This window comes from Chelon labrosus, assembly GCF_963514085.1.
Source record: "Chelon labrosus genome assembly, chromosome: 4".
Classification (NCBI taxonomy): domain Eukaryota; kingdom Metazoa; phylum Chordata; class Actinopteri; order Mugiliformes; family Mugilidae; genus Chelon; species Chelon labrosus.
In genome coordinates, this window is record NC_140340.1 from 27057323 (window position 1) to 27082017 (window position 24695).

Sequence of the window (24695 nt, forward strand, 5' to 3'; positions counted from 1 at the left end):
ATCTCTTAACATTAAATGCCATTTAAAGAAAAGATCAATGTGAAGAGACGCCGCTCCGCTGGCCCTCGTCTGTGCTTTGTACCACTTAATCTATTCTAACGATTTGTTTTTCTTCTTCTTCTTGAGGCCCATTAACACTCGGGTTTAAGGACAATGTAGAGAATCCATATTGGCAGCACAGACTTTAGACAGTTCCAGATGGCTCTAATAAATCTCCATTGCCAACTGTGTTACAATTTCAGGCATGTCAGCAAATGCAAGTTATCAGCTCGTGTTATCCAGCTGCAGTGCATTAGCTTTAATGCAGACAATTCTATATATTCACAAAGCCCAGCTCTGCTTTCATCTCACCTTGAGTCGATCATTTTGGTTTGCTTGCTTTTATTTCTCCCCCCCTCTGAATTTTATAACATGACATGAAATGATGTATCACTGAAAGAACTTAGTCCTAAAGCTTGAGCAACTTCTGTCAAAATTTTGGGTTGGCTTTAAATCAGGGGTTTATTTGACAGTAATACTCGGGGCTTTCTGGATTAAGATTTAGCCCAATGTAACTACAACTTTGGATGTCATCAGGCAAGGAGCTGAACTGGCAAGTGAAATCCACGCAGCCTGACAAGGTAGATTATACCTGCTGTTTTTACTTCTGTAATTGTCTTAAAGTTACACACAAAAAAACCTCACTGAGCTTCAATAATTTTGTAGCTCAGTGAGCTCTAGCTGTCACCATCTTGCCAGTGCCTGGCTCCTACCTCCCGGTTAATTCTAAATGAGTAAAGACGTGAAGCGTGAGTGGAGCTGAGGCAGACGGGCGACATCGAGGTAGACAGATAGCAACTTGAGACAGCACACACCTGTCACTCAAGTTAGCCACTCCCTGAATTATGTGTAACCGTAAGGTCTGATATAACTGAATAATTTAAATGACTGAGTAACATAAGAGAATTAACTATAGCGATGAAAGATGTAAAAGACCAAGCAAACATGTTTATTTCTGCTGTGAAGTTGGTCATTTCAGCATTAAAGTTCATGGGTTTTGACTCGCTTATTGTGACAGCCTCAAGTGGCAATTGCAATTTTTGGTACTTCTGAACTGGCTTCATTATTCAGCCTAAAGCGCAGTTTATGCCTCTGGCTCTGGCCTTAGTCTGGCTCATTCTGTGAAAACGCCACCCAAACACTCAGTGCTGTGTCTTTTTTTGCCAGTCGGGTTAATTATTGTTTCTATTTCCTGCTTCACTTTCAATAGCGGCTGAGACTTTCGCTGAAAGTTTGCCAAAGACAAGTCACACAAATGTTACATACAAACCTCCTCAGTTAACCTTTCCTCCATGTGTTCCATGTGTATTGATCCAAAACAATCAATTTGAAAACTGTGGAGATGGAGAAGCAACTGGAAATACTAAAGCGGAAATACGCTACTGTTGTGCTTCGAACAACCTAACGGCACTGATAAAATCTGTCTGTTTTGTGTCTGTCTTTGTTGTGAACGCCCCCCCTGAAAAAAGCAAAAAAGCCACAAAATGGGGTGAGATTTCCAAAAGGAAAGTACGAGAGTTGAAATTTCAAATCCAACTAATCCATCCCGTGGAGCTACCACAGATGCTGCTGAGCCATTGCTATCACCGACAGCTGCAGGACTTTAAAGTGTGATGTAGCTGAATATTCAGTATCATACAAGATAAGGACTGCCTTGACCGATGATGATTCATAGCATATTAATCAAATATATCTAAACAATGAAATGATAATCATTTGCAGACGTTTTTTCATATAAAATTCTGACACAATAGATTCATCAAATGTTCAGAAACAGACGTTCTTAACAGAATCTATTCAACACATCTTGATGATATATGGGGAGATAAATGGGAATAACACTCACAGGATATTAATTATTGTTAATTTACATAATGGCACTGGCACAGAAAAGCCACATTAGATCCTCCAACTATGACAAAAGTAGATCATTTTTTCTCTTTTGTTACTTAACGTATGTTATCACCGTGCTGCATTTATAATTTCCATACTTAACAGTATGTCACACATGCTGTTTGTTTATGCCACTTAGAGAAACACCACAACCGTTGGGGAAAAGATGGCGGTCCCACACTAATGAACACATATGTATACCTTTGAGGACTTGTCCATCTCTGCTGTCCCACGTGGAAACTGTGACAACCTGTGCTGTGTCGATGCTATTTGCTTTGACAAGATGGAGTATAAGAAATACATGTTTCAGGAATATTTACTGACTTGTTTCTGTCTGTAAGATTCCTTCTACACCATCAGCTCCAGCTGTTATAATGCATCCACCGCTTATCAGAACGCCAGCAGTCATAGCATTCTCCATGCAGAATGCAGAAACAGAGCAGTGATGTGATGCACTCACGTCTGGTCTTATTGTAAATGGTCTTATTAGTTTTCATATATCAGCTACAGGGTTAGGCACACTTTAGAACAGCTAGGAGAAGAGCTGTTTTCTACAGTTTGACAAGAGGGCCAACACTCAACAGCCCTGTCAAGAGAGAATCAACTGCTTCTAGTTAATGAGATGACAGCACAAGCCTGCCTGAATGAAAAGCTGTTTTGATAGTTTTCTTTTGAACAGCAGTTTGCCAAATCTCGGCTTTTACAACAATTTTTCAAGTGACTTTAAAAATCGCTTCTGATGTAATGCATTCAGGAAACAATAAAATTTTAAACAAAGGACAAGAACTATGCTGCAACTAAAATTTAACTATTTCCATAACCATATGATCTCCATACAGTTTGTTCAGCTGTCTCTATGGTGACAGCCTCAGGAGCCCATTCAGTGATTCCCAGCTACAGCCTCCAGCATCGAAGGGCCCAATTAACCTTGACTAGATACCACATATCTGTGCCAGAGATGCTCCTCAACTGCTCCGGTGTGTGGCAGAAGAACCGATTTGCTTCAGCAAACAGACGCTTCCACTTGTCAATCATCTGACTCAAACCATCTGAGTACCTGCCTACTTGGTGAAAAATGTGTATTTCTCACCTACAGCTCCAGCAGTTGCCCGTGCAAATTAACAGTCGTACACGTGGTGCATGTCAAAAACTGTCCACACGATTGTTTTCACATCAAACAAGAAACAGACGTGCTGTGGGACACTTTTTGTCACTTCTGTTTCAGTTGAGGAAAGAATCTGCACACTGCTTTCTGTGACTTCCGTGTGTTTAATGGAACTGTAAGGGACACAGAATCGACGTGCTGTATATCAATATACCCCACCCGTAGACAAAATGTCTCAAACCACTCTCGCTGTGTGATCTATTTCCCTGCTGTCCTTCCATGTGCTCCATTTGTCAATACGTTTATTGTAACATGTCCCGCTGTTGAAGCTCTGAAGCTTAATTTGACAAAATGAATATATATATATATATATATATATATATATACACATGTACTTCAGTATGTTTCAAGTTATCAACAAACATGAAGAAAACTTTTACATGTGTGCAGTCATCAAACTGACTGGCATGATTTTATACGTACACACACCAAAATCAAATATGAGTTTATTACAAAGTCTGATAAACACATGCCTCCAAGCTAGTGGACACAAAGTCCTAAAAAATACATCAGCGAGCCACAGGCGTAGGAAGTGTAATCTGCTCTGAAAAAACACTGCAGCTACACATAGCAATCGACCATGTGTATTTTGTTGCTTTTTGGACTTAGAACAGCTTCCGACTAAAATCTTTGGCCTCTTGTTACATGGAGTCTTATTGCTGCAGTGCTGTCATAGGAATTATTCTCACTATCATTTCACCTCAACTGCGTCTGAAACAGAATAATGAGAAAGTAATACCTGAAATTCAACACACGTATCGAACAGGGAAATGCTGAACAAACTATTCTTCTTATGGAACTTTTGCAAGACTGCAGTTTGATTTAACACCGCTATTAAAGATTAGAGACGGAAAGATTCAGACAGTGAGTTTAGATATTCATACGTAGAGTGATTCCAAGAAAAAGAAATATTCCAAGAACAAAAAGAGGGATTTAAAGACGGAGTAACGTCATTTAAGTATAATAATATGTCTATTTGCACCCAGTTAAAATAGTCGAGAGGCGGGGTACATCCTGGACAGGTTGCCAGTCTATCGCAGGGCTAACACAGAGAGACAGACAACCATTCACACTCACACTCACACCTACGGCCAATTTAGAATCACCAGTGAACCTAACAAGCATGTCTTTGGACAATTTGGGAGGAAGCCGGAGTAGCCAAAAGTCAATGCTGACTTATTATTTCGTGACTAACTTCCATATTTTTCAGTTGTTTCAGTGTTTTGATGCTGCATGTCTAAATACCATCTGTCCAAAAACAAATATTTAAAAAAAGATTCCAAGAGCACAAAAAAGAAAGATTATAAAAATACATTTCCGTTATAACAGATTTATTAAAAAAGGTCAAATTAAAAGGGACATGCACTATAACAGAAAGAATTTTTAACAAAAGAAAGTAAAAGGAATGTAAGAGGCTCAGGAAGAAAAATGGAGAAAAGAGGGATTCTTACAGTCAAACAAGGACTCAAAAACAACACTGACTTTGCCGATAGTCAGGTCAAAAATTGCCCATTTTGCTTTTGCAGAGAGACACAATCTTGATTGGTCTGTGGAAATTGTAAAATATCTGGGCCATTGTTTTCCATAGTAAAGACACTGGAGAGGAACCGTGGCTCCTTAAGTATCCACTGAAGTGCTCAGAGTGTTACCGGGGCCACGCCTCATGTGTATTTCCTCCTCTTTACCTCCCAGTCATTCGCTGTAACTACACGGTGAAGGGCTTAATTTGTTTCAGGAGGCCATAAATCATCACTGCAGTGAAACAGTCTCTCTCCCCTCTATGATTATGGCAGAAGCGCACCTGAGCTACAACGGATGTGTTTTAATGCGGTATAGTTGCATCATTGTGTCGCCTACAGCTGTGTGTGTGTGTGTGTGCTGATCTTATTCCTGCCTTTGCCTCCCTCTCTTTTTTCTTCTCTTTATTAAAGAACTCGGTCTAGCACGTACAACCAGATGTGTTTCACCTAGCGTTCCATATGTGATTATTGTGTAAAGCGGCCATTTTTTTCCATATATGACCCCACTCCACGGGTCGCATCTCATTCTTTTGGCACTGCAGCACTGGCTGAACACTCCCTGGAGACATTATTATTCTGGAGGATGTCTGATGACAGCAATAGCTTCACCTTGAAACTCAAAGTCAACCTCCCACCAAGGCCCACAGAACAGTGTGATATACAGTATATACGCTATGCCTGCTAATTAGTATGCTGATATGTGACAACACCATCGACTGAGGTGATTAGTGACGCACTAGTCGGCTGATTATTCCAGACCAGAGTTGGGAAAGTCACACTGATTATTCAACAGCTTCTTCACTGAAATACAGTCTAGTATGAATTAGCCAGTCTGCTAGTGTCTGCTGGGTATTTACTTAGTTTATTTTGAGTGCACTTCCAAGTAAATTGGATCTTTGGGGAAGAAGTTTTAAACACAAACAAAGAACAGAAGAACTGAGAGACTCTAAGCCAGGAATATGGCCACAGGAGTTTTTACCTGGTCCGGAGCAGAAGGACGCAATCACAGCCAGTATACAGATGTAACTAAGGTAGGGCATCCATGACACACTATCCTGGAAAGAAATAGGAAGAGATTGTATTGCAGGGGCCATAATCATTATTCCTAGCTTACAGCTATTGTGACATATTCACTTTTCTTTTTGTATTGCAGAAGCTCTGCTCATGAGCACCTATGATGAGAATGATGCACAGAATGTACCACGATATCAGCCTCTAAATATCATTTTCAAGTTTTACATTTGCAACGATGAGGAAAGCTTCAGATCAGCGCAGCATCTGTACGTGCACCGTGACATCCTCTCTGTCTGGGGTGAAGAGGAGGTGGCACGACTTACCTGGAAATTGAGGAAAACTGTGAGCAGACTGAAGAACACCGCCATGGCAGAGAAGCCAAATATGAGGAGGGGCTTCCTCCCAATTCGTTCTATGACCAAGCCCTGGTGACAAAACAAGAACAGGTGAATGTTTGAGGGGTTTCTCCTCTATCACATTATGATTATAGACCTACAGGATTTATGTCAGAGCTACAATCATGGCTCGAGGACAAATTTGTGGATTGCTTGACTTGTCGGGCTGTCACATTGGTCCAGACTGAAATCATTCTACTAATTACTGTGGTAACATTTTCTTCAGACTTTCATTGTCTCCAGAGGGTGTTGACTTCCTATTTTACAGTGATTTTTGTTGGTAAAATGTCCTCAACTACTACAACTGTGACCAGAGAAGGTGTCCTAATTATTGTCAGCTTGCAGGATCGTGTCTCTACAATGTGTCTATTTTCACAGCAGCGTTAGGAATAACTCCATTCCATTTAGATTTGCAAGTTACCCCATACATAATCCATCATATGTACACACAAAGATTTACTCATACACAAAACTCCATGTGGCTCATCAATAATTCTAAGGCCACATCGCGCTCTCCACCTAGGCACCTTTCTGGATTATGGATGAAGTATGGGACATGAGATGGAGGTATAACCATCATGGCCTCGGAGAATTAAAGTATTCATGGCACCAGTCTCACCTCAGAGGGATGTCATAAGGTTGCGGGAAAAGGTCACTGGTATTTGTACAGTATGTATCCCTGTAATGACGGGCGTCTGAGTGGAGACGGAGTGGAGAAAATAACGTGTGTTAGTGCGTGGTGAGGAGGAGGTGATAAGCTACCGCAGCGCAAGGAACCTCTATCAAGCAAGACTTCTCTGCATATTTTTATTTTTTGTTTTTTAGCAGTTTCCAGTTTGCATTCCGCAAAATGTATCTGCTTTAGATTTGCATTGCCTCCAAAAGCACTGGGATTCACTCGCTATGTGTGTGCGTACATGTGTGTAACTATGCATATTCCAGGGGTCCCTGTAGGCACACGAAATTTCTGTTCCAAACACTACCCACACTGCATCTGCACACGGACAAAATAACGCTAAGCAACCACATGCAAACCCACAGCTCATTAACGTCTCTGAAGGTGTAAGAGGCTGAATATTCATGAGCCTGCATATATGCGTGTGTGTCTGAGCCTCTATGATAAGGAGTGTCGACGGTAGTTTGTCTATTGTAGGAATGTGTAATGTTTTTCCAGTCAAAGACAAGACAAAAAGAGACCCTTTGATTGTTTCATTCAGGTGTTCACTCCTCTGTGTGCGTAAAGCCGTTTGAACATTTTAGTTTCCTGCCTTCAAGTGTGTTCAACAATCATTTGGACACATGTCGCACAGTCATTCCCAGTTTTGACCTGTGAGCTGCACGCACTGACTGAAAGGCTTCCAATTATAGCACTCCCATCTTCAGCTAATGGCGATGTATCAATAACACTGCTGGTGGGTAAATGATACTGCCTTCTGACAAGAAAAAAAATCACTTGACTTGCAACTACAAAATATGACGATGTCTTTCCAGGTCTGGTCTCATGAATGGGACGTTGAACTACTGATTGAAATGTATTAGATGGCAGCTCGAACACAATGATACAACCCAATAAAGCACACCTCTTGGCAGGCTCAACAGAGGTCCAGCTGGTAACTTTATCCTTCACAGTTGACGGTATTGGTCGCTATTCATCACATCAAGAAGCAGATGCGCCGTTAAAGACAACTGGCGGCACTTATAGTCACCACAAAACTATATTTTCCTATTAATTTGTACCATCTTTGTAGGCTTCTTCATCTATCTATCCGTCTCTCTCTCTCTACATGGCCTAAGGTGACCATGTAGTAGAAGATGCAGCTTTGGTTATACATGTGCAGTTCAACTCTTTGGGTGACTGTGCAGAAAATTTAAAGTAAATAACTTTTGTAAGGTTTCTGCTTTGGTTAATTGAAAATTGCAAGTCTACAGTGTCTAGGGAAATGGATAGTGTGTACTGTCCGTGAAGTCATCTGCTACTTCTCTCTTTAGGGCTTATGACCCAAAGCGGGGACAATGCCACTGGAAGGAGCCCCTTTATGGAAGAATACATTGCAGAGCTTGGTATCTTTGGGAGCATGTCCAAGCAGTTTTTCCCAACAAACCCCAGTGACTAAAATGTCAGCTCACTGGGTCCTGAAACCCCATGAGCTTAAAATTATTGTGTTGACTGGAACTGTTGCCAGTTGTCTTTAATGGCTCATCTGCTTCTTGATGTGATGAATAGCGACAAACACTGCCAACTGTGAAGGATGAAATTGCCAGCCTTACCGCTGCCAGTCTGCTAGCTACCTTGAGCTTCCTTGCATGAGAAGCAAATTTCATGTCCAGAGACTATCTTGCCATTTTTTTTTTTTTTTTGATCCTGAGACATTGCTAAAGCAATCTGTAAACATAGATGGCACTTTGGTCTACCACATCTAACCAGAGACAAAAGAACAATGGAAACAGTGGATGTCTCAAGTTCCCAAGAAAGCCAAGTCATTAAGGTCCTCAAGCAATGTAATGGCCTTCTTTTCTGGGATGCAAAGGGAGCGCCTGTTGTTGTTGTTGTTGGACTACACAGAAGAAGTTGGTACTGTCACTTGGGTGCTATCTATCTAAAGATTTTGGTAAAATAATTTCTCCAGGTGGCTGAACATATTGGCTAAGTGGACTTTTACATATAATTTCAAGTTAAAGCGGTTACATGCCTCCAGAAGGTCAGTTTGTGTTTAGGCTTCAATTTGCCGAAGGGCCATAAACTGTGACAGCATGGCCGGATGTGTGTGAATTAATTCAGGGTGGCACCCAATCCTGGGTGTTTGTTTGTTAGCCAGTCATGTAGTGACAGTGAAAGGGCGACTGCACAGTAGGGCATGAAAAAAGGTGACAGGAAGTGAGCGGATGGCATTTTGCATTTGGTAATCATATACTGTGTCTGTGTTTTTCTCTTGTTCCATTATTCCATTATGTATTCCACAGAAGAGTTATAAAGGCTGTTTTAGGATCTGAATCTAGAGATTAAAAATGTCAATGAAAAATACAATATGTGTGCTGAACAGAGGTTAATAACAACTATAATTAAAAAGCCTTTGGTTGGTGATCAGTTGATGCATGTAGGTATATTTAGATGCAAAATCCAAAGGCAGCATTAATGCATGCATCAATGAACTGTAGTGTCCTACATACCTGACTAATACAACTACAATTCGTGGGAAGGAAGATTAGGCCATATTTTAAATATTCGCATTGCTTGTAAGCTTTTCAGAGAGAAGCATGAACAATAAAAAGCACCTCATTAAAATGTTACTTTATTATTCATGACAGTTTTACCCGTTTATACAGTAGATGTTGTCATAGCCATATTTCTCAGCGTAGCCTGTTCTATTTTAAGGTTGTTTACAAGGCTGGAGCAGATGGCTTCACGGCATTCTCTCATCTAACATCTATTGAGATCACTTTATACGATGACATGTTTTGACCATGCTGCCATTCAGAGTCAATTTCATCCATTTCTGCTTTAAAATAGCCCAATTCATTATTAGCGCAAAACTCAATACAAAACTATTCGTAGCCTCGGGTTTGACTTAATTTACAGAGTTGCTGTCGACAAAATCTTCCAACATTAGTGAAAATGCTAGTCTGAATTAAGCCTATTGCAATAATTCAAACAGACACGGTTCTGTAATATTATGTCTAGGCATTGGAATAGACAAACTGGAAACTACAGCGGTGTCCTGCTCATTTTTATTGACTGTTTGCACACAGTCGCAATCTGCTGCTACAGCCAGAGCCGTAGAGCAACTCCTACTGTCAGAAATGCGTTGTAAGTCCTGGTATACCACAAAGCCCATATGTGCTGGAAGTTGTGGTGGTGGAAGGAACAAGTGATACAGTACTTGGTTTTATTTTCATTTTTCAGTCACCGTTTGTTTAGGTTTAGGCATCAAACGTAGTTGGTTAGGTTAATCAAGATCACAGTTCGGGTTATAGACACTTTTAACCCCAGATGAGTAAGACTTTGAAAAATTTTTCGTCTGGGTGCAAATACTGTAGCATTGCTGGCTACAGACACCTGGGTGGAAATAGTATCTGCCAAATTTCTATCCACTGAGCTGTAATAGAACAAATGTTCTATTGCACAGTACATGTCATCTTAAGAGTTGACAACAGAAACTGGTTGCAACTTGTGAGTGAGAGAGAGTGAAATTCAAGAACGTTTTTGGTCTAAAAGCCCAATTTGCCCCACCCACAATTTTGCACTGGAAAATTGATTGTTTGATGGCTCCGTTGGGAACTGATTATGCTCCTGTAAAGACCTGCCAGGTCAATTAAATCGTTTGGGCAGGCTTTATGAGGTGATGGACAGAAGAATAACAGCGACATAGTCACACATGTCATCTGAGCAGTTATTTATTTGTTATCTGAGCACCATTCAGTTGCATTCATTCATGACAAAACGGCTATCCAATTGCGCGCAGAGGTATTTTTTGCACACATTTGCACTGACGTATTTATTCCTGTCAAACATCACAGACAGCTCTAAGACACAGACTGTATTCCCACATACAGATTTTTGTAATTAGTTTCCTGTGTATCTACAATCCAGTGGTTGTGTGTCTCTCTGTGTTAGCCCTGCGATGGACTGGCGACCTGTCCAGGGTGTACCCCGCCTCTTAACGCCTGTACCCATTAACAGGAATAAGCGGTTACAGAAGATGAATGAATGAATGAATGTATCTACATGCCTTTGTGTCTTCTGTAGAAAACCTGTGAATACAAGGTGGCATTGTCTGTGGTGTGGGTGGGAGAACCATTTATGACAATCTCTACCACATTTTCATGCTATTTACTCTAACTGGAATGGTAAGCACACAAAAAATAATTACGCATTTTCTAGTTTCTCTAGCACTTTATGTATACCTGACATGTGTTCTATTGTAACTCAAAAATTAGATCGCAAGGAGAATAAAACAATCAGCAGCTAGAGCAAAGAAGCTCTGAATAAAGACTGATGTGGACACAGGGATGGGGACTGACATCACTGAGCTTGAAGCTGACTGACAATTTATCATGAAAGAATGATCTTTTTTTTTTTTAGCACAAGATAAGTGAATGTAATCTTAGCAATTTTCCTTAACACACCAACCGTTGGCGAAACTACCACCTGCTTCCTAAAAGAACTGTTTGTTTTTTTTGTTTTTTTCCCGCAAGTGACAATGTGCCCTTTCAGTGGGAGCATGAAAAACATAAAATCTTGAACAACTGCATCTGCATAATTTAGGAAGAAAAATACTCAAATCTCATATTCATGAGATCTGTGGGTCCACAAGAAAAACCTCTTGTCCTTGTGGTAGAGGAACAAAACTGCCATAAGCAGCTACTTGAATCCCTTAATAAGCTGAAGACAGAAGGTGTTAAATTAGCTCGAGAGGAGATAACACATTTTGCTGTTCCGGTCACAGGACAACCATTCCCTGCACGTAACGTTCAGTGATATTGTACTTGGGGTAGGTCAACACTGAATAAAGCACAAAGCTGCTTTGAGTTTTGATCAGTTGTCAAAGAGGCCAGTTCTTATGAAGACCTTTGACGAACATTGTTGGTTTCTTAGTGTCAAATGTTTTTAAGAACATGTTCTGTGATCATGGAGCATAGTGACCTGGTCGGCATCATTTACTTGCGTTGACAAGAGGATCTATGAGAGCTCTATGATAAATCATTTGTTGTCACCTTAAACGTCTTTATCTTTCTGTGTGAAGTGTGAAGTGAATAGTTTACAATAAGTCCAAACAATTCCATACTTTCCGATGCAGCTTTGTAGCACAACATGTCACGTAGCTTTCTCATTTTCACACAACAATCCAGAAGCAACAACCTTCTTCCCCTTTCTCATCAGTAATCGTACTGCAAATCTTAATTTCCCTACAGAGTGATACCAGGAACGATGATGTCTTCTGGGTCCACCTGATGCTTGGATACTCCCAAATCTCATTAACACCAAACTGGCAAATGTAGGAAACAGCTATCTTTCCCGACAGATTTCCAGTGTTACTGACAAGGGGCAGATTTTGTAGCTGACCTGCCCCCGCAGCAACTGAGTCTTTTGTAGTGAGAATTTCTTCCCCTACTTGAACTGGATTATGTATGAGCAGGGGTCGCATTAACCAAATATTTTCCGCCATTGACCGTTTTTTTTTAAACTGTGACGGAAAAATCTGAAGGCCATCCGTCATTTTGACAGATTGCAATTCATACCCCTGACCACTTGGTGGCGAGTGAGGTTATTAATTGGCTCTTGTCTCTATTCGCAGTTTTCGTTCCAAACATCGCGGAACTTTTGTCAGTGCACGATTTCCTGGTACATCTATTACACTGACGCACACGTCAGAGCTTGGCATAGACATATATACAATATGTATGTATATATTTATATTTATGCGGCTACGGCTACCAGAATCGAAGAATCGGATGAAAGCGCGTTGCTAGGACTGATGGAAGGCAAATTTTATTTTAAAAAAACTACCTGATGGAAGCCTTGATAAAAGCAGGGGTTTGTACAAATTGTGCAAAAGAAAAAAAGAAAGTCTGCATACCACCGAAGCACTTCAACCCTACGGTGCCATAAGAGCTGTTAGCCTAGCAGTCCAGGTCCGAGTATGGACAAGACGTGTCGGCAGCCCAAACTTTTTTTTAAAGTCAATACTGTTCTGAAAAAGAACTTAAAGTTAATGAAATTTAAATGCTATTGAATGTCATTATTATCATTTTAAAAAATTAAAGTGATGGGTAAAAACAGATTATGACGGGATTTTTATGACCCTGTCAGTCAAAATGACAGACGATGAAAAAATCTAGCGCAACCTCTGTGTATGAGAGAGTATTGTTTGTGTGCTGGTGGCTCTGTGTGGTGGAAAGGGATTGCTAACAGAATAAAGTTAGAGCTGCAGCCAAATGCACCCTGCTGAGCATGCATTTGTCATATTAAGAAGCACATACCAGAGGCTTAGGGGATTCAATCCTACCTTTGAAATGTTTGCCACCTGAATAAGGTGAAGATTTAAATGTCATAAATATTTGAGTCTCCTGAAACCTTGAGTCAAATTAATATTTCTTATATGTCAGACTGTCTCTTATCGTGAACATGAACCTCATACAAATCTCCGATGACAATTAAAATATTAATACAGGTCTGGTAAACTCTTGACGTTTCTCTGTCAAATGCTGTCTGTTTGATGTGTTTGGATGTGCTCTGCTGTGGTTGTAATACTAAAACAAAGCAAAGCTTACACAGTTTATGATTAAAACATCTTACATGTTCCATAAAAAGTGGTGCATTAACTTGAACAGACACAAGAAAAGTGAGCAGAAGTTAGTCCAATACACTGCATGGTATATGTTGTGTTATAGCCTACTGAAAGCTCACGATTCACGGAAAGTTATTTCATTAATTAACTCGTTGAGCTGCACTGCTGAAAGATATGTTAGTTTAATTTTGATCATTTCTGACTACTTTGTGCGAGTAAGCAAAACAGCCAGAGGTTACTGTCGGCAACATAAAAAGAATGATGTTCAGTCAAGGTGTTTGCCTAATGGAGAGATGCTACAGAGCTGGAGGGAAACTGGTATCTGCACAACACAAGCTAGTGTTTGAAGTCAGTCAGCTGACAGCTGAGACACTCGGTGGGGTCTTCTCATCACTGCAGATCAAAGATCATCTTTAATGTGTTCATGCTGACAGGAATCACAGAAATAGATAGCAGCTCACACAGGGCATTAACACACTTATTAAATGAGGAGAGATGGCAGAACACATTTCCTTTTTGTTATTTCGTAAAGTGGTCTTGTTTGAAAAGTAACACCTGATGTGAAGGAATTCATACTGGTGCATAGCTGTGATTTTAAACTGCTCAGTTCTCGGCCAAAAAGTTCAAAGTCCTTATGAGTTAGGTTCTTTACTCGGGACATGAAATTCCTTTTGTGCATTTCCACCACATCTCAGCAACACAGAGACTCCGGTAAATTGGATTGGAACAAGTGGCAACAAGTGTAGATGTATTTCAACCTCTTGCTGCAATGGTAAAATCTTTGTAATTTGCTGTAATGTGATGATGATAATTTCTCCACAGCTAATGTCTCATTTTTCCCATTCAGTCTTAGCAAAGTAGCTGTCTTGATCTCTGTGGCTCCTTCTGCCCTTATGCCAAGGCCAGAGGACATACAGTGTATCCTATGATCTCCTCTTAGTTGGATGAACCAAGAATACCTCCTGGAGATGTCCAAGTGCTATCCTGGTCAGATGCCAACTTTCTGAGCGCTCTCTGAACGTCTTAATTTCCCTACCTGTCCTTGAGAGTCAACAGACCCTACCACCTGTAACCACCCATAACCACAACTGGCATGTTCTTTCGGTCGTTAAAAAGAACTTTGTGAGCTTTGATGAGAATAAGAATATTACAGACTGATTGGCAAACTGAGAACTCAGCTCCTTCTTCACTATGTTAATGATAATCCCAATCCTGTACACCTTCACTCATTGACAAGACAAAGAGAATTCTTGAACTCCTTCAGCTCCTTGAATCAAATGTGATGGAGGGGATTGTGTGTCCCAGTGACAACAAAAGCTGTACTGTCAGCAGCAAGATGTTTGTAGGATCTCTTCTAAAACTGGTCCCACATGAAAGGGCCAGTTCAAGTGCCGGCTAGAGTGATTAGCAACTGGCGCTTATGGAGCAACACCACCTGCAATGACAATGCTGGGGGTCTGGTGCATTTCCATTTGTGCAGCACTTGAGGGCAAGTGCGTTGGACAGCAGACCCACTTAGTTGTGAGAGCCATGAAAAAAGACAAGAAATACATAGAATATTATTACCAGACTGCAGAGATTTACAGTGTCTTTCAAATCAATGTTTTAGTTTTATGACCCACTTATTTTCTTTTTATCTTACAAAACAAGCAGCGCTCTGCGAGGATCTCTTTGAACACAACCACAAAACAGCAGACAAGTTAGCAACAAGATGGTGAACTTATGTATTAATTAAATTGAAATCCAAAGTCACTGAAGGACAGCTAATTTTTGTCCAATACTGCAGCCTAAATGTGTGCTATACACAAGCCATAGACATTGTAACATATCTGTGATGAGTCAGGAAGGCACTGTTTTAGCTGAAGTATACAGCTCTTGAAGAGAATTTGAAAAGACCTTTTTGAAAACACGAGCAATCCATCAGTCATAAAAAATTATATTATGGCCCCGGCGCTGTGCCTTCCTTGTGTGTGGATAATATAGTTGCACGGCTGTACTTCATTCAGTGTAATATGGATCAATAGCTCACCACCACCAGTATGTCAATATTTCTAGAGCAACAGTTAAGGCTTTAAATCAATTAGAAAAACATATCGACTCCTATTCTCTGAGCTAATTCTGTCAAAGTGACAATTAATGATCAGACCACCATCTGCTTCTCAGCAACACAAGTCATTGCAGCAAATGGGGGCTCTGCTCTCAGCCAAAAAGTTCAGAGTCCTTATGGGTTTGGTTGCATTGCCACTTATTTCTTCTGGCAAGCTAAGAAACATTAGCTTTTCTGATTCTCTGATAATTCAATAGAGGTCTACTGTGGAAGGTACATTAAGGTATGTTCAAGCTGTTAAAGGACTCATGTCTTGAATGCATAGTACTGCTTCATGTCCGGGTGCACTGCATTAAACATGGATCGTCTGTAACACGGTGTGGTTAGTGGGATTCATTTTATAATGACTTTAATTTTTTTCATTACTCATTTATGTGTGACGTGATCCGTTATCATTGCATGCTGATCGTCACATAATGTCAAGGGCTGCGCTATCTCCTCAACAAGCTGCCAACGGAGATGCTCCAACTGTCAGATGACTTTATTAAGCTGTTTGGTGCAAAGTGCTCCCGGCTTCATCATTTAGAGACAGATCTTCCACCAGAGAAGGAACGTATGGCTGACGGCCAGGCTTTTTCACAATTGGGTGGGCAATGTCAGAGCAGCTTCCAGTGTGAGGTTGCTCCACAGCTTTGGTCCAGAGCAACAGAATTACAGCTTTTATAATGTTAAAAAGATTAGTCTTAGATTAGCTCCAGGAATCAGGCAAATTAGTATTTCAGTGTCTATTACTTTCCACATATCTTCTACCTTCTACATAATATTTCAGGGTGAGAAACTAGTATATTTTCTACTGCATGGGGTGAATCTGTGGCCTGGCCCATTAGTAAATGTTTTACAAGACGTATCTAAAATAATAACACTTTCAGCAGCAGACTTACTGAATAACTTACTCACTTTATATCAAGGCAATGAGAGACTAGATAAAAATGCTGCATTTCTGACCTATAATACATAATAAAGCATTTTGACAAGGAGAATGGGAGAGAATATGTGTGTGTGTGTGTGTATGTATGTAACACAATACAACAAAAGAAAAGACCGTAAGGCAGGGCAGGCTTATGGCAAGCACCCCATATGTTTTGTTGACTTAAAAGTAACAAATCAAATGTAAGTACTTACTGAGACGATAGCAGCCAAGGTTTCTATAGCACCTGTGCTCAGCGTGATGTAGGGCAGTATGTTCTCGGCAAAGCCTGCTTCCCGGAGGATCCCATTGGTGTAGTACCAGATCTATGAGAAAATAAATCAAATTCCACTCGTCTGTTATATGTTCACCATAATAACATACTACTTTAAATAGAGCAGACATTCTCACTGAAAATATCTTTTTGAATGTAAGGCTTAAATAAAAAACATTTTAACCACGTAAATGTAAGATTTAAGTAAGTGAAATGCTGTGGTGAGGTTGGATACCATCATTTAATACAGCAATGTTGAAAGGTAGATTACTCAGTCAGAACGGTTGTCTCCCACCACATAACCAGACTAACACTAAAATGAAAGCCGATTTCTGCTCATAAGATAGAATTTTTGAATATTTTCTGTTACCCTGTTTGGTTTTCCTTGCATTTCCTGTTTTTATTCTCAAAGTTTCTTCTTTGGTGTTCCATGTCTTGCTCTACTTCCTGTCTGATTATATGATTGCTTTCTCCTTGTGTGTTCCTCCCTCAGTAGTCTCACCTGTGCCTCCTTTAGTCTCAGTATTTCTATATACAGTATAGTACAGTCTTTCCTTTTGTTATTTGTCAAGATGTCTTTTGGGTTACCCGCTTGTTCATGTATTCCTGGTGTTTCTGTTCCACCCCTTGTAGCTCCTTGTGTTTTGAGTTTTGTCTTGTTTCTGGTTTTAATTCAGTTGTCTTATTAAGTCTTATTAAACTAAAAATGATTATTTCATTGAGTCCCTTGGTTTCTTGTGTGCGTGTCTGGCGTTTGGGTCCTACCTCCTTGCTACACCTTGAGACAGAAACTTTAGATACTGACGCCATTTACGCTGTTTCTTTCGGAATACAATTTAAAGTTGTGTAATTGTTTAAGGCGCCAAATAGCTTTGTCTCCTTGTATGTAACAGACATTAATGACTCCAACTAATTCTAAGATCCTCCACAGCTGCTCTTTTAACTATTCCCAAGGTCACTGTGAAAACCTTGAAGGATGCATCTTTTAGCTGTTACATCCCCAAATTATAGAGCACTCGATTTCAAATATTAGACTTTTTAACTTTTTAACGGATTCCTTTATGTCTGCTACATTATCATCAGAGTTAACTCCTCATTCCATCCATACCTCCAGCAGTCTCCTCTAATCCTCCGGATTTCCTATACAGTGATGTTGGGGGGATTTCCTATACTAATCCCAGCTTTACCTTTGTTCTGTCAAATATGATCACGACTGGGTCTAATCACCAAAGACTCTCACATTTCTCCTATTCATTATTAAGTCTTCACTGTTCACTCTGAAGGAAGTCTGCTGATAAGAATAAAGTTCAATTCAAAATTGATGCAAAATATGTTCCACAGTTGAAATCCCCTCTTGGTTAAATGCAACATGATTTGCTGTACATATGTATAATTTTCCTTGGCATTCTCTCCTCAGATGACCAGCATTGTTTTTAGTTTTCCCCAACAGCCCATTTGACAGGCAAAGAGAAACATTTAGCCAATCATGAAATTTGTAAAGGTGAAGCAGACATTCTGTGAAAATGGTTTTGGGAATATTTCTCATCTGTAAGGAGTTTCAAAGCAGCAGAAGTAGGGGGTGATTTGATTGGTCTGATGGTAAATACAAACGCATACATTTTAAAGGTCTCTGTAACACTTTTTATTTTATTTTATTTTTTTAATATGTTTTTGCAAATTATTGGGATTTCTGTTCTTGGAATTTAATGTCATAGTTATTCTTGGTTCACTTGTAGTATTTTATATTCTTTTTTAAGTGGGGAGAGGCAGCAAAAGCAGAAACTCCTCGTGCAGCACTATTCTTGGCATGTACAGGACAGGAAGAGTAGGTCCCATAATTGGACAACACTCATTACCACCCAAGTGCACTGCAACACAGCAGGTGGAGGATGGTTAAACATCTCATTCTGTCATAAAGTACAGAAGATATAGTGTCTCACAGAGACTTCTCCACGCCCACAGGGACTCATTCACTGTAGCGCTGAACACAACACATGAACAGAGAATGAGTCACTCTAATTGGGGCAAGAAACTGGTTGCACAGGAGTTCTTGTTTTATTATGATTAACTTTAAGCATTTCTTTAACATTTTTATAGCGAAGAAAGAAGATAAAAAAAAAAATCTACTTATTCAGGATAATTTTAACACTTGTTTTAACAGAGATCTCACACATGATGGGGTCACACCTGTGAACACACAGGGGATAGGGCTTGTGTGTGGGGGGCGGGGGTGTTCGCACAGACAAGCAGGCCAGTGTAAAATAGGCCAGCACAGTAGTGGTTCTGTAAGGAACCAACAATCCTGTCGATTTTGGTTAAAACACATTTGCCTGCTGATTTTCAAGAGTTGGAAACTATTTTGCTCATGTTTAAATATCTAAAACTTACAAATATATATATATATATATATTGTTAAAGTATTTTAATGAACCTGAGTTGGGACAAACATGGTGCTGACTTTACCTAGATGTGTAAATAAGCTTGTTTTGCTGACTACTTTGCGACCTACTAAAGCTTTGCATGTATGTGATGGTTTATCTATCTTCACAGATTTTTTAAATTGTTTTTATTTTTGACCTCTTCACCTATCGTTCTTTTTACTAGTGATTCTTGAAAGTGTTTTTATGTGCAACTGAGCTACTGTGACTAAGCAATTTCCCTTGTGGATGATTAAAGTCTCTAAGTCTAGTGTGAAGGTAATATTAGAATGGAGCAGAACAACAAGATTTGTCTTGTCAGACAGTCTTGGCAAGGTCAAGTTGTAGGTCATTTTGTGACACAGCAACTTTGAGATGGTCTCTGGGTGTTTGCACTGGAAATTATGTTTAAAGAAGGAAAGTTTATAATGAAATGTTTACATAGATCTTGCATTATTAATTTTAATTTAAATGATATGAATGCTCCCTAAAAACATTCAGAAGAAGAACAAGAAAGTCCACAGAAAAGCGTAGAAAAGGGAAGCAAGAGCTGCGTCTTACAGCGTTGAGTCCACAGAGCTGATAGCAGGCCATGGTGATGATTACGGTGATGAGCTGCCAGCGAACAGCTGGGCTCTTCAGCAGCTGTAACACAGACACAGTGTGTAGGTTGTCCTGAGCTCGTGCCTCCCTGTGAACCTCTTCCAGCTCCTGGGACACGTCATCTTTCCCCAAAAACTTCTGCAATGCTGACATACAAACAGACACGCAACCACAGTGTTAAAAATATCGAAGGTGCAAGAACCCTCAAAACAACCATCATGCTGAGATCAAAGAAGCGGAGGATTCGTTCCACGGCAAGTGCGAACATATCCTCACAAATGGAACGGTCTGTTGAAAAGTCAACATCCATTAGACTACATAGTAATATAAAAATGTTAACTGCAGCTTTATAACTCGTGTCTTTGACTCTTTTAGCCTCTATAAAAGTAGCATTATTTAAAACACAGTCCAAATGATAGGTGACTGGTGTGGATTATAGGAATAAGACCAGAGTTTGAGGTGTAACCAAGTGTCAACGACGCCAACGCAGAAGTGTGAGACACTGCAGTGGCGAGTTGAGAATTGCTCCAAAAGTGACTCAATCACCAGGCCTGTTACGGTATTAATGTTTTTTTTCCTTTTGTCATTTATGGGTCAGCACACGTGAGTGGTTACCGTAAGAAACCAGCAGTTCTGTCAATTTGTGTTGAAACCTGCATGCCTCCTCCCCTTGTGAAATAACCTGACAGCAGAAATCTATTTACAGTTTAATATATCATATATTATATCCTTTCAATTTAAAAGATACCAAGGCCTCCATAGTTGCTTCTCCATAGCAACAATGGCTGATCCTGGCTATTTTTGCATTCTGCGTTAAGTAACATTTTTATTTGGTTTTTAATCAGTGGAGCGAGAAAAGTTAATTTATTGTAACATTTTTTTTTTTTTTTTTTTTGCAATGCTTAATTCATTCATGATGGAAATGCATTCAGTGTATTTATCAGGTCTTAACTGCAAACACATTACAGAACAATGAATACATGTAAACTGTGTCATTTTAAAAGAAAACTCCACAGGATACCATTAAAGTGTATAAATTTGTAATGTAGCCTGAGGCTGCATCCTTGTTCTCAGAGTAAATACTTCCTCTGGGATGGATAATTCATCAACATAATATGACATTTTACTGCAGTGCAGATGACTCCCAACCCTCTCCATCTGCTAGCTGCAGCGATTTAATGAACTTTAATTCTTTATCAAATTGTTTTGCTTCAGCTGAATACAAACAAAGCTTTTAATTTGTCACCAGCACAAATACAGTCTACATTCTTCTTTTGCAACAAGTTAATGCAGTTGCTGTATTAATATAAGAGTTTGACATCTGACTGTGGTGAAAATTTTCTGTGTCACACAAGGTTCTAAACCAGAAATACAAACATTTATATTTAAGCTGAACTGACCAGGTTTCTGGCAGTCATTTTCATCTTGGAAAGTTGAAGGTTGTTTGTGCTTGAGCTTCTTGAATGTGATGGAGTGTGGGGAACGAGTGGGTGTAAAGACCCTTTCTTCCTCACTTTGATCCTTTATTCTTCTAAAGGTGAATCCCAGAGGTTGCAGGAAGCTCAGATGGGTACAGGTTTAGGACACAACCCAGAATAGTAAATCTCTAAAAACGCACAGGGACTAAAAGCAGGTCATTAGGATGTGCAAGTTCAATGGCACACAGTGCGGACACTGACCACACAACACAACACACAGGAAGACTAGTCCAACTAAAGCTACAAGGTAGAGGGATGTGGTGCAACAAACAACCTTTACAGAAATGTACAGCCTGTTACACTTATTGAGAGCGACGTGAAAAGTCCAAAAGGTACAGATTGTCTGAGGGTGGAGCCATTGTTTGCTTTGATTTTAACAGATAAGGCTGATGTAAAGTTTTGTCATTGTCAACAAGACCCAAAAAAATAAAAAATTTTAAAAATCAAAAACCGACCAGATTGTTGTTACATTGTAAAGCGACAAGCACTTAAAATGTTACTGAAGATGATGAAAATGTTGAAAAATTTAGTCAACTTTAAGCAAAGGAGTCAAATTGCATAGACCTCCCATAGAAGCTCATAGAAGTTGGTCATTTTAAAATGACCAACTTTACAGCAGAAATAAACATCTTTCTGGCCCGGTGCAAAGAAAATGGTTTGGGCCTTATTTTATTATACGCTGCTCAAAAAAGATTAAAGGAACACTAAGTACAGACTCATGTCAGTTCAATTTCTGGGATATTGATCTAGTCAGTTAAGTAGGAGAAGGGGTTGTTGATCAGTTTCAGCAACTTTGGTGTTAATGAAATAAACATCAGATGCACTAGAGGGGCGACAGAGACGACCCCCAAAACAGGAATGGTTTTACTGCTGGAGGCCCCGACATCTTTCCCCTCCTCATCTTTTCTGACTGTTTTTCACTGGTTTTGTATTTCGCTGGGATCAGTGTCACTACTGGTAGAATGAGGTGATACCTGGACCCTACAGAGGTTGCACAGACAGTCCAACTCCTCCAGGATGGCACATCAATACATGGCATTGCCAGAAGATATGTTGTGTCTCCCAGTACAGTCTCCAGAGCATGGAGGAGATTCCAGGAGACAGACTGTTACTCCAGAAGAGCTGGACAGGACCCTAGGAGTTCCTCAACCCATCAGCAGGACCGGTATCTGCTCATTTGTGCAAGGGGAAACATGACGAGCACTAACAGAGCGCTACAAGATGATCTCCAACAGGCCACTGGTGTGAATGTCTCTGACCAAACAATCAGAAAAAGACTTCATGAGGGTGGTCTGAGGGCCTGACTTCCTCTAGTGAGTTCCTTGTGTTCACTGACCGGCACCTTGGAACACCAGAACTGGCAGGTCCGCCAAGTCCTGTGCTTTTCACAGATGAGAGCAGGTTAACCCTGAGCACATGTGACAGGGTCTAGAGAAGAACGTTATGTTGCCTGTAACATCGCTCAGCGGTTTGACCAGTTTGGTTGGTCAGTTGGGTCAGTGGTGATCTGGGGACGCACAGACCTCAACAGGCTATGCAACAGCACCCTGACTGTCATTTGATATCGGGATGAAATTGTTGGACCCATTGTCAGACCCTGTGCTGGTGCACTGGGTCCTGGGTTCCTCCTGGTGCACGACAATGCCTGGTCTTATGTGACGAGAGTATGCAGGCAGTACCTGGAGGATTGACTGGCCCCCACACAAAACTGACCTAAATCCAATAGAACACCTGTGGGACATCATGTTTCGATTCATCTGATGCCATCAGGTTGTACCTCTGACTGTCCAGGAGCTCATTGATGCCCTGGTCCACTTTGACATTTATCAAGTCTAACATGTCTGAAATCATATAGAGAATGCAAGTCAAAGTAATAAAACTGAGCCAAAAATTCAATCCTGTGCATTACTGGAAGGCAAATAATATAGCACTCTGTCTCCAACCATTCTTAGATCTACTAAAGTGAGAAAAGAAAAAGAAAATACACACATTTTCCAGTGCATTATGAGTCGTGAGTGGGTTGGTGCGTTGAGGAGATGAAACCTTGTGTCATATTTTCTAGTTTATCGTTGTAGCTTTGGCAGGCTTTTAAAGTAAATGTAGTCATCAGCAAGGTCAGAGCTGAAAAAGGAGAGATCCTGAATACTGTGGAGTCAGGGCAATCGTAAAATTAAGACCAGTTTGGCAATTGCACTGACAGCTTTTAGTATTTCATCTTCAACCCCGGTAACCTTTAAATGGTGGGCAGGGCCACTGCAGATATATGACATGACAAGACACAAGACAGGGTGCGAGAGAACATGCTGCTCCTGTCTTGTGCTGTATGATGATAATGGGACACTACAGGGCCAGCCCTGCAGATTTGTGTGCATTAACAAAAATTCCCCCAACTGCAGCCCTGAAACACAAGCCAACAACATGAACCGGCAGTACTGTGCAGACTTGTGCCAGCAAAGTGTTGGCTGCCAGTAGGAGGGAGTTTGTTTAAAGCTTGGATATACGACACATCAACAAAATACAAACGTAGTTTAGGCGTTAAATAGATTCAGAACTGAGCATAACTTTAACTTTTTCTCCTCAATGTCAGAAAAAAAAAGAAATACATTATCTTCATTCCAATTTGCCAAAAAGACTCAAGGATGGAATTATGTATTCAACGAGAGAAGCATTAAACAAAGACAGACGGCAAAATAAGAAAGTGAGCCAAATATAAAAGTGCCCCAATAAGAGAAGTACTGCCTTTAAATTTTAAATCAGTACTGTTAGAAGATAAACTGCATGCAGTCATATTGGAATGTATTCTCAAAGAGTCCTAAAATTATCATTAAAAAGCATTAATAAACAAAGCAATGTGTAAAACTCCTTGCTAATACACATATTTTATAACTTTGCAACAGCAACTTGGAATTCAGTGAGTAAAGATGTGCTTCTATGAATCACACCTGTGGTGACATCATATATTGTATTCATTTCCATCGTATACTGATGTTATTATCTTAAAATGAAAGAGACAAGTCAACTGGTAATATCAAGCTACACATGTACAGTGGTGGCAATTTCATTAATTATGTTTAAATGGCGTGTGTAGTCAGACACTGAATGTTTTCCCTCTCTGTGTTAATGCTAAGTGCATAAAACACGTCTGCCGACTGAACTGTGCGATTTCACCATCATCACCTATCATCTAAAGTCCTCCTACGCCAAGGCCCTGCTGAACTCTTGCACCAAATTCAAAAGGAGTAAGCAGTATTTTCAATTTTACAAACCACAAAAAGGGCCAAACATTCAGAGAGCACAAATCTATAATGTATGGATGTAAACATCAAAGAGCGCAAATCCCCCCAGAGACAAATCTGATCAAAGTCCTGACATCACAATCTTCTACATGCTTCACATGCCTTTACGCCGTGTTGCTTCTTTTCACGTCGCAACATTTTAACATCCCACTAGATCACATCAACCCTGCTGGTTGGGCCGCAGGATGCTTAAAACACATTTGCAATTCGAGACACATCGGAAGCACCTGGAACCTATAGTCTGCCCAGTATAGCTGCTCGTAAGTAACTAAATTAACAAGACTGGGAGAGATCAAGGTCA

The 24695-nt window shown here is 40.2% G+C and overlaps 1 protein-coding gene across 1 annotated transcript in view; it reads right to left on the reverse strand.

Moving 5' to 3' along the window:
• The window catches only part of slc2a9l2 (solute carrier family 2 member 9, like 2), a 93413-nt gene that overhangs the window by 31116 nt on the left and 37602 nt on the right, over positions 1-24695 (reverse strand). The window contains exons 7-10 of the mRNA XM_084543317.1: positions 19579-19766; positions 16542-16652; positions 5955-6056; positions 5597-5672 (exon numbers count right to left, since the gene is read on the reverse strand). Coding sequence (XP_084399443.1) covers positions 5597-5672; positions 5955-6056; positions 16542-16652; positions 19579-19766 — 477 coding nt within the window. The remainder of the gene's footprint in view (positions 1-5596; positions 5673-5954; positions 6057-16541; positions 16653-19578; positions 19767-24695) is intronic.